The sequence below is a fragment of the Electrophorus electricus genome, chromosome 24, assembly GCF_041902795.1.
Source record: "Electrophorus electricus isolate QZ-2024a chromosome 24, ASM4190279v1, whole genome shotgun sequence".
Taxonomy (NCBI): Eukaryota; Metazoa; Chordata; class Actinopteri; order Gymnotiformes; family Gymnotidae; genus Electrophorus; species Electrophorus electricus.
The window spans coordinates 9,369,927-9,386,626 of record NC_137520.1 but is presented as its reverse complement, the minus strand read 5'-3'; the positions used below and the strand labels follow the sequence as shown (position 1 = coordinate 9,386,626).

The 16,700-nt window shown below is 43.4% G+C and overlaps 3 protein-coding genes across 4 annotated transcripts; 2 read left to right on the top strand and 1 right to left on the bottom strand.

Annotated features, from left to right (window-relative positions):
* On the top strand, positions 1–5,772 carry nsfl1c (NSFL1 (p97) cofactor (p47)). Its single transcript, XM_027026963.3, has 9 exons — positions 1–155; positions 940–1,037; positions 1,155–1,226; positions 1,546–1,711; positions 1,803–1,898; positions 1,973–2,082; positions 2,269–2,406; positions 4,458–4,628; positions 4,800–5,772. The coding sequence occupies exons 1-9, from the start codon at positions 54–56 to the stop codon at positions 4,960–4,962; spliced, it is 1,116 nt and encodes a 371-aa protein (XP_026882764.1). The 5' UTR covers positions 1–53; the 3' UTR covers positions 4,963–5,772.
* Positions 5,773–6,292: 520 nt separating this feature from the next.
* On the bottom strand, positions 6,293–9,164 carry emp3b (epithelial membrane protein 3b (MAM blood group)). Of its 2 annotated transcripts, none has more exons than XM_027026965.3 (5): positions 8,575–9,164; positions 7,532–7,616; positions 7,277–7,379; positions 7,040–7,180; positions 6,293–6,822 (listed from the first exon to the last, which is right to left on the bottom strand). In XM_027026965.3, the coding sequence occupies exons 2-5, from the start codon at positions 7,607–7,609 to the stop codon at positions 6,647–6,649; spliced, it is 498 nt and encodes a 165-aa protein (XP_026882766.1). In that variant the 5' UTR covers positions 7,610–7,616; positions 8,575–9,164; the 3' UTR covers positions 6,293–6,646. The 2 variants fall into 2 exon arrangements, with proteins under 2 accessions (XP_026882766.1, XP_026882765.1); XM_027026964.3 differs by having other exon boundaries at positions 7,532–7,627; positions 8,575–9,154.
* Positions 9,165–9,347: 183 nt separating this feature from the next.
* Positions 9,348–16,345, top strand: trpc4apb (transient receptor potential cation channel, subfamily C, member 4 associated protein b). The gene is made up of 19 exons (XM_027026953.3): positions 9,348–9,701; positions 10,614–10,742; positions 10,887–11,003; positions 11,116–11,173; positions 11,402–11,457; positions 11,583–11,711; positions 11,876–12,077; positions 12,357–12,545; positions 12,676–12,818; positions 13,070–13,198; positions 13,290–13,348; positions 13,459–13,560; positions 13,669–13,752; positions 13,861–13,951; positions 14,105–14,245; positions 14,744–14,855; positions 14,973–15,085; positions 15,249–15,455; positions 15,590–16,345. The coding sequence occupies exons 1-19, from the start codon at positions 9,579–9,581 to the stop codon at positions 15,725–15,727; spliced, it is 2,322 nt and encodes a 773-aa protein (XP_026882754.2). The 5' UTR covers positions 9,348–9,578; the 3' UTR covers positions 15,728–16,345.
* Positions 16,346–16,700: the final 355 nt, after the last annotated feature.

Below are 16,700 nucleotides of genomic sequence, written 5' to 3'. Positions count from 1 at the left end.
GTCAACTGCTTCCCAGTCAGCAGTCGGACGTTTCCACAGTTTGACATATCAAAATGGCGAACCGGGATGAATTGGTGAGGGAGTTTGTTGCAGTTACCGATGTTGATGAAGAGAGGGCTCGGTTTTTCCTTGACTCGGCCGGGTGGGATTTACAGGTGAGGAGAGCCCCATGTTTTTGATGTGTTATGCTGTACCGTAAATTCTAAGCACTGTGGCTGACAGGGAGCAGTTTTCTACCTAGCACTAGACTGGCTCTGTTGCTAACTAGCCAGCGTAGACTTAAGTAGCACAGTAGCTGGGTTAGCTTCCTAGCTAGCAATAACTGGCGAATTATGCAAGTCACTCTTATTGGAAACCCCCCCCTTGGTTTGGGCTCTTTGCGTTCTTTGTTATCGGCATAGTTAGCCTGACGAAGTAGGACTCATAACGATCAGTTCAAAATGCAAACCTATGTATATAAGTAGCTATATTGACATGGCTCAACGATCGCTGTGAATAGGTAGATAGGAATACATAGTTTTGCTCTATAGCTAGGTAGCTTGCTAGCCTGCTACGACAGTATGTGAACAAGCTATTTATTGGTAGCAGTTCATTCATCATTTTCTTTGGACAAGGGCTAACTGTGTATGTATTACCATCCTTATTTACAATGTCAAATCTTTAAGTTTTCAAAAAGTATGTGAGAATAGTTAAATTACTGCTAGCTGGCAATGGTTGGCTTTGGTTTCTCATTTATGATGCTTATACTAACCTAGCTAACGCTAGCTAACTCGTTTTTTGGCTGCGTTGTTAGCTAACCCAGCTTATTAGCTGGCTAGGGAGGTCCAATCGCTCTCGGTTTACTCGCCAAGGACCGCTTAGGAGGCTAGTTATTGCCTACACATGCGTCCGCTTGTTCGCTAACTAGGTAACTTGTGTGTCACCTAACTTCCTTCGCAGCTTGCGCTTGCGAGTTTCTTCGAGGATGGAGCAGATGATGATATTGTCACTCTTCCTCAGTCAGAAAGCGGCCCAGTGACTCGATCGACAGGGCCGAGGTAAATGACCTGGCCTACCCTTTTCAAGTAGTACAGCGTTCGTTTTGCTTTTCTTCCGAGAGATCTTTGATGTTGTTGGTGTTTTCTGTAGGCTTATCTTAATTTTCACTCATTTAGTGAACACAGAGTGACATCCTTCAGAGACTTGAGGCATGAAGATGAAGAGGAGAGTGATGATGAAGGTCAGAGGTCAGTATAAGTATTTGTGACATTCTCAGTTTGAATTCTACAAGCGTTGCTTTTGATTCACAGTACAATAATTAGGAATACCACATAGAATTGATGTTGAACATGAAACATTCTTAAATCGACAATTACAGTATTTTAATGTGCACACATGGTTGTTTTATTCAATTTCAGTGATTTTAAAAACTGTTTATTAACCCCTCATTATTAACTCCTTGATAATAGGGCAGTCTGCATCGCATCCTTGCTGTTAGTACTCGCTGCTCTGCTGCTACAACCGTTGACTGTGTGATCAGCCTAATATTGGATCCATCTTTCGTAGGTTCTTTGCTGGTGGTTCAGAACGCAGTGGACAGCAGATTGTTGGCCCTCCCAAGAAGAAGAGCACGAACGAGGTGGTTGAGGACTTGTTCAAGGGTGCTAAGGAGCACGGGGCCGTCCCAGTAGACAGAGTTGGCAAGGGGCTAGGGGAACCTAGCAGGTCTAAGGTATTACTCACTAATCACATGCAATTGGACACACCCTGCTCAAATACTTGCTGGGTGATGCCTATTCTAACCGATGGTGTCTCCTCAACAGCCGTTTGTAGGAGGTGGATATCGGCTGGGCGCAGCCCCAGAGGAGGAGTCTGCTTACGTGGCTGGAGACAGGAGAGCCTCTGGTAGTTCACAAGACGTGAGTAAACAAGCACAGTGGTGCTTCTGAACGAGTTTGATTGTCGTGACCTGCGACGTGCTGCCATACTGCAGGTGCACGTGGTGCTGAAGCTGTGGAAGACTGGGTTCAGCCTTGACGAGGGCGACCTCAGAAACTACAGTGACCCCGGGAACGCCCTCTTTCTGGAGTCTATCCGCAGGGGGTGAGTGGACTGTGACCATAAGTCTGACTGATGCCAAACAAGGCTTGCAATGCAGCCGTATTAGTGCCGGATATTGGTCTCTTCATTTTCACCTGCAGCGTTAGGCTAGCTGGTATCCTATCTCTCTAGCTGGGCTATGAAGGACTAGTCGCAGTGCGTGAACCTCTCGCTCTCTTTGGCTCCCAGGGAGATTCCCTTGGAGCTGAGGCAGCGTGCCCGGGGTGGGCAGGTAAACCTGGATATGGAGGACCATCGGGATGAGGACTTCTCTAGGCCCAAGCCTGCCTTTCGTGCTTTCACTGGAGAAGGACAGAAACTTGGCAGGTGAGCAGCTCCTGAGTGTTTCAGCGCATGTGTCTCTCTCTTGATGTCAGCCTGAAGGTTGATCGCCTAATCAGTTGTTTTTAAATAACACTCCTGTTGACTTTTAAAGACCTTTGAGCTACATCAGTCAACGTGTGCTGAATAGGTGGTGTTTCTTGATCATGTTGACAGATTTCACAGTTAGAAAGATGTACTGCCTCCAACATGGAAATTCACATGTTGAATGAAAGAGTAAGCCACCCCGCAACATTTTCTCTCAAGCCAGCCTCAGTTCTGTGGCTTGGGTCTTACAAGGTGGCATCCATGCCAGAAGTTGCTGCAGATTTGTCAGCTGCACTTTCATGATGCAAATCCCCATTTCTACCATAATTCTATCGGATTCAGATCTGGTAACTAGGCAGGCCACTGCAGTGTGCTGTCACAGTCATGAAACCATATGACATGTGCTGTCTGACATGGCTCAGTCTTATAATGGACGTGGCGATTATAAGATTGACAACTGGCATCCATTTACCAGTCAGTACTGAGATGGGCTAGGACATTCAAACTGTAAATATTCCATCATATTTTAGTAACATTTAGTCACGCTAGCCAGGACAATTTCAAATAGCTTACTTAACATCAGATATAAACAAAGCGAGCATTATGTTATCTTGTGAGCTAGTTTGCTACTTAGTGATTCTAAACTGAATTAATTATTCTAAATTGAATTCTTGTAAATAAAAGAACTTTGCGTTACAGAGAAGAATGAGACCAACAAGACAGTTCCATAGAGATCATATCAGAAAGAGTGAGTTTGTGGCAGGAATATCAGCAAAATTGTAATGGGGTAACCACTCACAAGCTCTCAAAAATGGTGAAAAATATAACACAAACTGCACCAAAAAAAGAAGAAAAATATTTGTAATAGTGTCCATGCTGTAAGTTAACACCTTAAAGTATAGTTCTTGTGAAAGATGTGTGTGGAATGGACAGAAACCACATCATCACTGATTACACCACAACCAACAGCCTGCACTGTTGACATAATGCAGGTTCGCTTCATAGATTCATGATGCTTACACCACATACTGACACTGCGTCTGCATGTCAGAGGAGAGACCGAGATTCTTTAGACCAGGGAATATTTTTCCCCAACCTTCATCTCTCCAGTTTCACCGAGCTTGTGCCCACTGTGGCCTCGGATTCCCTTTCTTCGCTGACAGGAGTGGAACACAATGTGCTCTTTTGCTGTTGTAGCCCATCTGCTTGAGGTTTGACACGATGTTGTATATTCCAAGGAATGTTTCCTCTCACCACGGTTGTAGAGTGGTTATTTAAGTTTTTGTCCACTCAAACCAGTCTGCTCATTCTCTGACTTATGTTATCAACAAGGTGTTTATGCCCACAGAACTACTGCTTATTGGATTGGATCTTGTTTTCTCTGGATTCTGTGTAAACTCTAGAAACTGATTGTGAAAATCTCATCAGCAGATTTTAAAATATTTAAACCAACCTTACTGGCACTACAACCATGTCAAAATTATTCTTTCACCTTTCCTTGTTTTGATGTTTCACATAAACATTAACTGAAGCTTTTGACGTGTCTGCATATATTGTGGTGCTGCCATCTGTGTAGCTGATTGCTTACTTACATGGATGATCAGGTGTGCATCTGGTTATAAAGGAATCCAAAAAAATGTATTGCTGCTGTCTGTTGTGCTCTACTTTCTAGTGAACACATCCAGTAAATAGGACACTGTAAACCAAAAGACAAACAAACTTTTTTTTTTTTAAATCAACCCAAACATCTTCATAATTGTTTGAGTTCAAAACACTCGTTTTATCTCTCTAATCCAATTATAGTAACACGGCACAAACTGGTGGCTAATTTGGTTGGATTGTTACCTTTGTGCAAGATTGGATGCTACCATTTTACCACAAAGTGGCATGAGAGCATGTCCCCTGTGTGTGTGTGTGTGTGTGTGTGTGTGTGTGTGTGTGTGTGTGTGTGTGTGTGTGTGTGTGTGTGTGTGTGTGTCCTAACCACACGCTCTTGCCATCCCTGTCAGCGCCACTCCAGAGCTGGTATCGGGCCCAAGAATGAGTCCGCAGGATCAGGCTGTGAGCGAGGCTCAGGCGAGCGCTTCCATCAGCGTGGATGACTCGCAGCCTGTCACCAACATCCAGATCAGGCTGGCCGACGGGGGCCGGCTGGTGCAGAAGTTCAACCACACCCACAGGTGAAGAGCCAATCATAATGACTCATAGTCACAGCCAGGCTTACTGGCGTTCGCTTGCGTAATCATCTGGAACCTATGAGGTTGCCTCATAATGTAATCATGTCCATGGACAGCTGCGTGGGCAATGCCCCTAACACTGTGGCGTTCTCATGCCCGATTTCTCCCCTTCAGGGTTTCTGATGTGCGTCAGTTTGTGGTGAGCGCTCGCCCAGCCATGGCTGCAGCCGAGTTCGTTCTCATGACGACCTTTCCCAACAAAGAGCTGATGGATGAGAGCCAGACACTGAAGGAGGCCAACCTGCTGAATGCCGTGATTGTGCAGCGGCTAAAGTGACGACGCCCTCCGGTGGCCTGCTTTTATCACTGCACTCTTGAGCTTCCTCATCGATGGGAAACTCATGGACTTGAGGACTTCTAACTACTTTTTTTGTTTGTTTTGTTTGTTTCTTTAGTGACATTTTTCCTCTTCAGCAGTTTGTGGCAGTGGGTACATCTGGATTAACAGAATGGGGTTGGGGAGAATAAACTAGGTTCTGTGAAATGCTTTAAGGGAAGGTGAGAGAAGCAGATTGGAAGTTTAACAGCATATTTTACGGTTTGAAAATACTGGGTGAACACTTATCCAAATTAAGAAATAAAGAGCTTTCTAAAAAGTTTTGACAGGCTTTTACCTAAGTATTTTGTGAAGCAATTGTGCTGCTCTCCTTTTACCTCTTTATCTTTCTCGGTTCTCCCGTGTAGTCCCTCTCTCACCATAACCTTCGCTCTCACCAAACTCACTCTGTGCCAGTGCCAGTAGCCTTACATCCCAGCACCCAGTCCAATGGACCGTCACATTCTACTACAGCTGTTGAAGACACAAAAGAATTGCTTTTTCTTTCTAAAGATTACTTTTTTACTTTGAGGGTTATGAATTTTAGCACTGCAGTGTCTAATTTTGATGGGACATGCCATATTGATTTCTTTTTTTTCCTCCAATTATATGCTAGCAAGATAACATTAGGTGGTTTTGAGACATTTTTGGACACTATTGCTGGTTAAAATATTGGCAGACATCTTGCATCAAGTTCCTGTAGAAACTGGAGGAAGTGCGTGATGTGGAGCTAAAGTAAACCTGTAATTAAAATCTCTCTGTCTGCTGTTGGAGAGGGCTTTCTTTTTTAAACAATCCTCAACATTGTTTCTGCAGGGCTTTGTTTCTTTAGAGGTTCAGAGGTAGCCCAAGTAGCCGCTGGTACCAAAGAAAAACATCCTTGTAAGAGGAGAAGCCTTGAGTAGCTTTCATATGCCTTTGAGTGGCTTGTTGGTGAGGACTGTGCTCGTAGCAATATTATGCGCATTTGACACCTCCAGGGAAGCCATCAGCACACTAGCGCGAGTCATGACTTTATCGGCCCATTCCTCTTTTTAACTGCAGTCTTGATTCTCAGCCTCTAGAAGCCCGGTTCCGCGTCTTTGCTGCTGAGAACCATAAGGTCTACTCTGCAGCTCATCACACCACACGCAACTGCAGTGAAGTCGGAGCGGATCCGTGTGTTTGTGGAACCCAAGACGACTGCACTCCAGACGTGATTGTTACTTGGAGAACGTGTGCACGGTGTCATACCCACTCTCTAGACATACTTGGATAAGGTTTTAGACAGTGTCAATTCAAAACCAGTGTGTCAGTCATTTTAATCAGGTTTATTTGTTAAAATGGCTACACTAGTGTATATAAAAGCAAATGATGTCGTGTATAAAAAATATTACCCATACAGTAAATGGTGAAGAAATCTGCTGGTTGTTATTACATTAAATAGTTGCAGTCTCCCCTTCCTCTGTATTGTTCCACTTAGCTTTGGCGTAGTTTGTTAATGCTAAACTACCGCCTTTATTAGGAGGGAAGTCTGAACTAGGTCCTAAATAGTGGCTGTATGGGACTTAGTTCTTATATAATTTAGACCACTATTAAAAGTAATACTTTGAAGATTAAATCTGTAGTTTTGCTTTTGTACAACTCTAAACATCAAAATGTGAAGCTACTCCCTTTTTCGCAAATGGATATACATGATCCCACTGCACAGTAGCAAAGGTACACACACCCATGCCAAAATAAAACAGTAACCGAAGTGTCCCGAGCTCAACTCTTTGGAGTCTGGAAGGATTTCTTTAGCATGTAGCGTGTAGATGAGCGTTCCTGTAAAGGTTGTGAGACCTGGGACAAACGTGGAGACAGGAGGGGAAACTAAAATCAATGCAGATTTGTCATAGTTGTCTGCATTTGTACTTAATTTGTGTTTTCTTGGTAAATATAATGTAGCGACAATGTTTAGACAAGCTATTGTGTCAATATCACACAACACAACCTTTATTATACAGTGTGAGATGCACTCAAATGCAAACTCAACCAAGATCTCCAAGTTCTGTTTCACCTGCAAAAGCTTGACAGACACCAGTGAGGTAGAAGAGCCCTCCTTTAGACATGGTGAAGAGCTGACCAAGAAAAACGAGGAATGACACAGAGGAGAACACCAGAGATAGGACCATCAGGACTTGGACAGCTTGAAGCCACGCTGGAAAATAAATTGTAACAGATGAGGTGGGAGTTAAATAAAACATCCCAATTGAAGAGTGAAGGGGACTTTCTACTCAAAGAAGGCATTTGTTACCTGTCTCTCTCGATGAAGCGCAAAGCCAAGTCTTGGTTTCATTGTCTAATCTGCAGTTATACCAGAGGTCTGAGCTCTCAGTGTTATCCAACAGCCACCAGGACTGAGCCAAGAAACAGATGAGGATCTTTTCAGTGAGAGGTGGGCCTGATGAGATCTCTTTCATAATCTCAAACACATCACTAGATTTATCGTGTTGTGTATATATGATGTACACAGAATGAATCAGTTTATGTTTGCTGGCTTTGAGATAACCTTTTCCATGATGGCAATGAAGAGAACTGCCAATGTGACAAGATGAAGGAGGGTGATAGACATCAGCAGGTAGGCCATGGTCTCTCTGGAAACAGCCTTGGAAACGATCAACAATGACAAACATTCCTATTTGCAATGGTATCGCCTCCACGAAAGCCCCACAGCACATTAATCTGTGACAGAGTACACTTTCTTTCAAATGGATTTCAAACAATTTATTCAGATTTAATTACTGGTTATACACAAGACATGTAGAATTGCTATCTCTTCTTATGCATACATCTGTCTAGTACCTCAATATCTTTTCTTAAGTTTGGTGCTGAAATAAAGTCCTTTTTTTCCAGCATGTAAGAAGTGGTATTTTTATTCATAACACTGTCCTTGGTTGTATATTTTGTGGTTAGAATCTTGAACTTATCTGTTCTAGCCAAAACCAGGAGTGGAAAGTGGGCAACTAGTAAAACTCCTGGAGGGCTGGGTGAACTGCCCGGCTTCGGGCCAGGGCCAAGGGCTGCAAGCCCACTTTCAAGCATTTATACAGTCTTTGGGGATTTGGACTATGCTACCTCCCCTTATAATTAGAGGGAGGGATTTAATAAGACGAGTTAATTGAAATCACATTCTAATTACCCACACAATGACTTTAGATAACACATCAGATATCAACATCCTTGTGGTGTAGTCAGTTACTTCATGCTCGGAGCAAGTAGACGTGTGCTACATGGAGTAGTGGAGTCAGAAATACTTTCAAGAAAGCTCATAATGACTTAGATTATATACACATTTGTAAGAACAAAAACATGTAACCGGTGACATCATCACAATCTAAATGGTATATATGTAAACCATCTTGATCATAAGCGTCACACAGAGCTATTCGCATCAGCTAGCGAGACAGATGTGAAGCTAACAGACTAAAATATTGACATTAGTAAAATAAATTTCAGCAATTTTGCTACAGATCATGAAAGCGTTGAAAGATTCGTGAGAACTTACATGCTACTCAGCTTAATATTGTATTGATGAAAAAAAGTTTTCCCTACCTGCAATGATTTCAGTCAAAAACGAGTATCGTCAGCTTCAGGGGTGTTCCTCCGCTCAGACGACTGCTCAGTCTTTTCCACTCTCTTCTTTTACTCTCCTTCTTTTCCCCCTTCATTTTTTTTCTATTTTTTTCTTTTTCTTTTTCTTTTTTTGGACCATCTAAACGGCTGTTTCCTTTGGCGTGAACAACACCCCCTTTACTCTGCACTCCCTCACGTCTACAGAGAGAGGCTACTTTTTAACCAGGGCCCACCCAACTGCACAGGCACACAAGACGGCATCTACAAATATGTTTCCTTTACCCCATTAAATTTCCTATTCTATTATACTGTGTTGGCCATGAGGCATTAGGTTGATTTCCTTATTCAAAATTTGTTGAATAGCAAGCTTGAAATTACAGGAATTACAGTGTTTACTTTCATAGTATGTTCTGTGTCTAATTGCAGAATCTCAAAATTCAGAATTATTTATACAATAATTGGGAAAATCTTTGACTACATGTTAAGTGTCATTAAGAGAATAAACCATCCTTTAAGATCCAATAGAATTAGAATTTTGTGTTTCCTACAGTTATGTTTGTTCTATTTACTTTTAGTGTGGCTAGAAGGCTGAATGAGAATTATTGTTGATACAGCTGGGTTTTTTTTCTTGTTTTTTTGCGGGGGCGGGGGGGGGGGCGTATATGAGTAAATCACACACACATTCACAGTCAGGCCGGGAAAGTGCCGCCCATCTTGGTAATTCTTGGTAAATCTCGTAATGACCCTGAGGGCTTGAATTAGGTGTCTGAGCAGAGAAGCTACTAAGCGGTGCTGTACTCGACTCCCAAGAAGCGGAGTGCGGCACCCTGATCAAAAACAGCAAACCCAAACGTCCATGTTTATGCTCCAAGCCAGTAGGCGCCAGTATTTTGCCTGTGTGCGGTGCCTTGGAGAGCTTATTGAAGAAAAAAAAAAAAAAAAAAAAAAAAAAAAAAAAAAAGTGCAACGTCAGAGGAAAACCAATGGCGGCTAACGGGCAACAGTCGTCTCGAACTCAGACAAGGCGAAGAAATCGAAACAAAAATGTATTACACAAGATAAAAAACGGTCATATAACAGGCTTGGGGATGACGCGGGGCACGCAGGTAAGTAGCCCCAAACAGGCTATTGCTGGAGTATTTATCTTCTTAGCCGTTTACAGTTTAGCAGGCCGCAGGAGCCCCGAACGTAAAGTTGTAACTCTAGCTAGCACGATAATTTAGCTAGGTTAGCTTAGCTGTGTAGTTTTAGCATGCTTATTGTTTTAATGTCGATTTACGCAGAGAGATGTTTTTTCAGAATTCTAATCGGAACGTTGCTAAAATGGGTTTTGATTTGCATTACATGACGTGTTTCTGCAAACTGATGCAGCGTTAGGAAACGTTAGTGCTATCTTATTATTGTAGCTAGCTTAGCTTGCTAGCAGTGGCCATTGCTGTCTTGTCAAATTGCTAACCAAGCGGACCTAGCTTAGCTAAAATAACCTAGTCAGGTTGTCTTGACTTAGTGGAAGCTTTCGAACTAACCTATCCAGCCTCAGATTGTGTTAATCTGTATTTTATTTGCTAACTGTCACGAGTAAAAATGAGAAATGGGTCGCTAACAAGGATACACGTTCGCACTGCGCATGTAATACAACTGTTGACTATAATCTTACGGTAACGTTAGATGACTTGTTAGCTAGCTAGATTTAGTTTACAAGCTGGCTCCTGTTTTTAGACTGTTACCACATTGTTTATTGTTTCATCCTTTCGCTGTTAGATAATACATTTGTACACAGTGATTTTTCTATTGTACATGTAATCATACTGATTAAGCAACATAGTTTTAGCTACTGTTTATAATATTGATTTCATTCGAATAAATGTTTTCCTGTGAATTAACGATTACCTATTCTCTGCCCCTTTTATTTGCTATGTATACATTTAGTATAGTTTGTGTACAGTTTGGCGACTACGTGTGTGTCAGTTGTTTAATTGCTTGGTCATTTACATTGCATTGTTGTGGACAATTGGTAGATCCCAGTGGCCCTTCTTGAAGAGAGGGATAAGAGAGCCCGATGGCAGGGCATACCGTTGTTACTGAAGAGACTGCATGAGAGTAGCCACACACATAGTGACCTGACCAAGACCCACAACATGGTTAAGGTATCCAGTGTAAAAAACAAAAAATTAATCAAAACAATCTTAGAATTTTACATTGCTCAAACTAGCATTGTGTATATCTTTTTTTAATGTCTGAACATTTATGATGCAGCATTTCATTGCAAACATTATGTTGTGGTCATGCAGGAATTGTCGTCATTGCTGTCTATGGAGGCTATGTCATTTGTGACAGAGGACAGGAAGACACCTCAAGAGTCTGTTTCTCCCAACACCTACACCTTTGATCTTTTTGGAGGAGTTGATGTGAGTGATGTGTAATGACACACACACACACACACTTTTGTTTATTTCAGTAATATATTTAACATTTGGAAGTATGATTGAAAAAATTATGAACTTTTTTATTTTTCATTAGTTGTTTGTAGAAATTTTGATGCGGCCCACTCTTTCAGCACAGAGGGATGTACCTATAAGTAAGTAGCTGAATAAATTAAGCTATTTTGTGCAGAGCTCTCTTGGTTGCTTTTTTGCATGTGTGTGTATAAAGGTAACTAATGAGTGTTTTATTTTTTTGTTTCTTCTTATGGTAATGCAAGAGTTCTTAAACTTGTAGATATTTTTCACATTCATTTGAAATACATACTGCTTTGAATCATTACATGCATGTATGTTTTCACATTTTAAATATTTTTATATTACAGTGAGTGATGATCTCATCAAGGACTGTTTAAGCGTTCTTTACAACTGTTGTATATGTGTAGGTATATTTTTATACCTGTCTTTTCGCGAGGTTAAGAACTTAATATTCTTTGTATTTCTGTTCACTTTATGTGAATGTAACATCTTTGTGTCTCTCTTTCTCTTTCTTTTCCTCCTTCACAGACAGAGGGTGTTACGAAAAGTCTGGCGGCAAGGGATGACTTTGTCATGTTTCTTTTCACTCTTATGTCAAACAAAAAGACATTTTTACAAACTGCCACACTTATTGAAGACATAATGGGGGTTAAGAAGGTAAATAATATATTTGCCTACTTTAAAGTTCAGCTTTTAAAGTGTGTTGTTTCCCTTACTTGGTGGTGTTTGTTTAATGACACTTAGAGCCAGGCATAATGATGTTACTGTGGCTCACTGAGAGCAGGCTGAAACTCCAGACCTTTAAATAACTGTTTTGTCAGGAGGTGATCCGATTGGAAGACATTCCCAACCTGGCCAGTCTAGTCCAGAGCTTTAACCAGCAGCAGCTGGCCAATTTCTGTCGCATCCTGTCTGTCACCATATCAGAGCCAGACGTGGGTGTGGATGATAAGCACACCCTCCTGGCCCGCAACTCTCAGCAGAAGGTCACTGTCTCTCCATCACGTGCCGAGAGCAATCAAGGTAAGCGTGGACCACGTGTTTACTGGTGTGTTTGTTTGTTTTTTGTGCGGGGGGGATCCAAGCAGCAGGACTCGGCTTTCTTTTAAAATGGTGAAGCTTTTTATGGCAGGCAATAATAGACTCAGCATCTGAAATCTTTCCACTGCACACCATATCACCATTGCATGCCTGGATGAGGTGTGTAACTTTGTGGCCCTCCGTGATCTCGATGTCTCTATCTCAATCTATCTCGAACTCTCTGGTTTTGTGCTCCCCTGACCTGCCCTCCTCCCACCCCAGTGGCTTTGCTGAACATCCCAGGCTTCATCGAGCGCCTCTGCAAGCTGGCTACGCGGAAGGTGTCGGAGGCGTCGGGCACCGCTGCCCTGCTGCAGGAGCTGGAGGACTGGCACAGCTGGCTGGACAACGCCCTGGTGCTGGACGCCCTCATGCAGATGGCCATTGAGGAGGCTGAGCAGAGCAGCACAGGTGAGGGAGGCCAGTTTGACGGGCAGAGGAAACTTCTGGGATGCTGCTTCATTGCAGGATGGTTGGTCTGTGTGTGTCACGTCTCTCTGCTCAGTCCCCTCATCACCTCACGGACCTCTTTGTTTTCCAGAGTCGTCTGATGAAGGCTCACTTTCCTCAAGTCCTCTACGGCACACGTTGCCTCAGTCCATGAAGATAGTGCATGAGATCATGTACAAAGTGGAAGTCCTCTACGTGCTGTGTGTGTTGCTTATGGGACGCCAGAGAAATCAGGTAGAATGGATGGCTGAGCTTTAGTTAGCCTCTGTTTCATATATCATTACTTCAGGTATTGCACGTTCTTTAAAAAGATCTCCCTTTGGAGAAATGTTTGTAAATTTAATTGTAGTTAAATCTATAGTTTGGCCTTTGACTTTTGATGGGGTCAGAAAGAGTGTGCCAAAATGCCGAAGTCTTTAGGGGTTATGTATAATACGACTCGGATGTTTTGCCAGTAGCCATCAAAGTAACTTTTTGTCTAACAGGTTCACAGGATGCTAGCAGAGTTCCGTTTAATTCCTGGCCTAAACAATTTGTTTGAGAAGCTCATCTGGAGGAGACAGCCATCCAGCCATGCCCTACACAGACAGAATCAAAACTGTGACTGCAGCCCAGTAAGACCCAGTCCATCAACCACTAAATCATTATAACTTAGTCTGTATATAACATTGCCACACCTGTAATGCACACTGTCTGTGTTTGCAGGAGATCTCATTCAAGATCCAGTTCCTCAGGCTACTTCAGAGCTTCAGCGACCACCATGAGTAAGCAGAGCCACAACACAAGCAGAGAAAGCCGGCGAGTCGTGTTTCTTTTCCATTCCCTACCCAACTGTTTGGAAGTGTTGTAAAATATTGTTCCTGTCCTGCCTCAGGAACAAATACCTGCTCCTGAACAGCCAGGAGCTGAATGAGCTCAGTGCCATCTCCCTGAAAGCGAACATCCCTGAAGTTGAGGCCCTGGTCAACACAGACAGGTACCGAGGGGTTACTCAGGGCATATGTACGTGTGTGTAACTCCGCCAGATCCTGAGGTTCTCTTTTGATCCACATGCTCCCTGCTCTGTCTCCTTTACCTTGCGGAGGAACCTTGTGTGCGATGGGAAGAAGGGCCTCCTGACCCGCTTGATCTCGGTCATGAAGAAAGAGCCAGTCGACTCGTCGTTCAGGTGAGATCCACAGCGCGGCCCCCTCGCTGGTGCTGCGCCGTCACAGGAAGGAGGCGCTGGGGCAACTCTGCACACAATGTGTGAGGCCACTTGTACTCTGCCCTGTAGGTTCTGGCAAGCTAGAGCAGTAGAGAGTTTTCTGAGAGGAGCCACATCCTATGCAGACCAGATATTCCTGCTGAAAAGGGGCTTGTTGGAAGTGAGTAATCTTGGCTTGTCTATTCCTCCACACGTGTGTGTGTGTGTGTGTGTGTGTGTGTGTGTGTGTGTGTGTGTGTGTGTGTGTGTGTGTGTGTGAGAGAGAGGGTTCTACCATTCTGTTCTTTTCAACATTGTGTGTGTGTGTCTGCAGCACATCCTCTTCTGCATCATCGACAGTGGCTGTAAATCGCGCGATGTTCTTCAGAGCTATTTCGATCTTCTGGGCGAGCTCATGAAGTTCAACATTGATGCTTTCAAGAGATTCAACAAATATGTGAACACAGAAGAGAAGGTTGGTGCAGGCCAGCTGGACTTGTTTATAAGAGGCCCTGTGATGATATTTTAGAGAAAAATGTTAGCGCTTGCTTTTCTACAGATGTCCTGTTGCTTGGTGACGTTTCAAAGAATTCTTTTCTGATTAAGAAGACATCAAAAGCGGCAACACTTTGCTTCGGCTCATTTCATGCTTGTGAAATAATTTGTTCACAAGTCTCATAATGTAATTGCATGCACAAAAAATTAACTGGGATAAAAAGTATTGTTTTTCTTTCGTTCTTTGATCAGAAGATAATTCATATTGACATGAAATACCCATCATTTAAAAGTTGTCTTAAATACAGTAATGATGTACTGTACCTTCTTTATCTTTGCCTGTCTTGCTGCTTAGTTCTAGCAGTTGAAATGGCCAATTTGGGGATGGATGACGCTTTCTAAAGTCTTTAGCTGTCTAAAGGCCTACTGATTTTAACGGATCTCTGAGGGGTTCCTCATTGTCGGTGTCTGCTCTTAGTTCCAGACATTCCTGGGTCAGATCAACAGTTCACTGGTAGACTCCAACATGCTGGTGCGCTGTATCGTGCTGTCCCTGGACCGCTTTGAGGGCCAGACGGAGGATGTGAAAGGTAGTGGCGAAGAAGCGCTGTGGCAAGGTGCCTCTTGGGCTGACCAAGTGGTCTTGCTCACGCGCTCTCTCTCTCTCTCTCTCTCTCTCTCTCTCTCTCTCTCTCTCTCTCTCTCAGTGGTAGAGGTGCTGTCAGAGTGTCGCCTCCTGTCCTACATGGCTCACGTGGAGAACAGGCTGTCTTTTCTCTTCAGGCTCATCAGCATCATTAACGTGCAGACACTAACTCAGGCAAGGCAGAGCCCACCCCCAAACCCCCTTCCCCAAAATGACAGATGCCATCAGACACAGGAGCACAGTGGTCTGAATTATGGCCCGTCAACCTCATTGATGCTTAGCGATGGTAAGTTTAAGTGAACGCTTCTGATCTGGATGTCTGTCTGCCCACTTGCAGGAGAACGTGAGCTGTCTGAACACCAGCCTGGTGGTGCTGATGCTGGCACGCTGGCGAGCTAAGCTTCCCTTCTACCTGAATGCCCTGCGACAGAAGGAATTTGTGGAGAAATACCCAGGTTACTTACTCAACAACTTCCACCAGCTGCTCCGCTTCTGGCAGCACCACTACCTCAACAAGGACAAAGACAGCACATGTCTGGAGAACGTGAGCACGCCGCTCTGCTGTCATTCAAAAACGCACATGCTGGCGGGCACACTTGCATGCACGCACACACGCACACCACTGTATAGCTGTATTTTTCAGTTCAGAAATGCCTTTCTTTCTCCCTGTTTGTACAGAGTTCTTGTATTCCTTTCACATACTGGAAGGAGACGGTGACGGTGTTGCTGAGTTCGGACAGGAGCTCCCTCTGTGCCATAGCCTCATATATCGATGATGCTTACAGGGACCTGGACAGGGATTTTCTGGAAGTGTGATTGTGGAGACTGGGTGTGGTTGTGGAGGCACAGTGACATCCTAATGAGCTACCGGGAGGGCTCAACACGTCCACAGAGCACCACCCACACCTCCACTGACAGGACTGCTCTATAGGGATTGTGTGTGTGTGTGTGTGTGTGTGTGCGCGCGCGCGCGCACAAGACAGTAAGTTAGTTTGTGGGCACTTGTTTGGATGCTCTAGTTCTAAAGAATCAGCTCTTCTAAATCTTCAGGGGGTGTGAGGGTGCGTGTTTGTTTGTAAATGCGTTAGCACACCTCTGTGTGCAAGAGTCACAGTAGATGTTGGTTGTTTCTCCAGGTCTAGAGGCACACTTTCAGCTGTAGTTGAAGGGCTCGCTCTCCTTTTTAGACATTTTGGAGTGACTGGATTAAAGAAAAGGAAAAAAACATCAGCTCTGGAGATGACGAGAGCCCACTCCTCCAGCAGAGAAACAGAGGACATTCAGGGCCATTGCAGTTCTTTAATGTTGGTGGTTTGCTTAGTTTAAATACTGCCTCTGTATTTAAGAATGTGTAGCTCACTCTTGAACATAAATTCTAACTTTTAAGCCCAATCACAAAGGACAGTCAATGAAAATAAAGACATTTTATCACAACTAAGTCTTATGATTCCATAATCTATTGTCAAGTGCAGTGTTGGTGTGTCTACGTTGCCCAATTCATTGTCAAGGATGTGTTAGATGATTTTTTTTTTTTTCCCCATGTGAACTGCAACACTGACACATGCAGGTATTTTTGTTGAGTATTTAATACTGACTAGTCACTGGAGTGCCCTAAGAAGAGACCCACGGGAGGCCTTCTCACATCGCCTAGTGTGGTAACAGTTGTGGCTGCGTCTTCACTGTTTGGAACATGTATATCAGTGGAACTCAGATTTATAGACCAAAGCAGTGGAAATCCAAAAAAATCTTGAGTTCATTCCAATCACTATGGGAAATACACTTGTGTTAA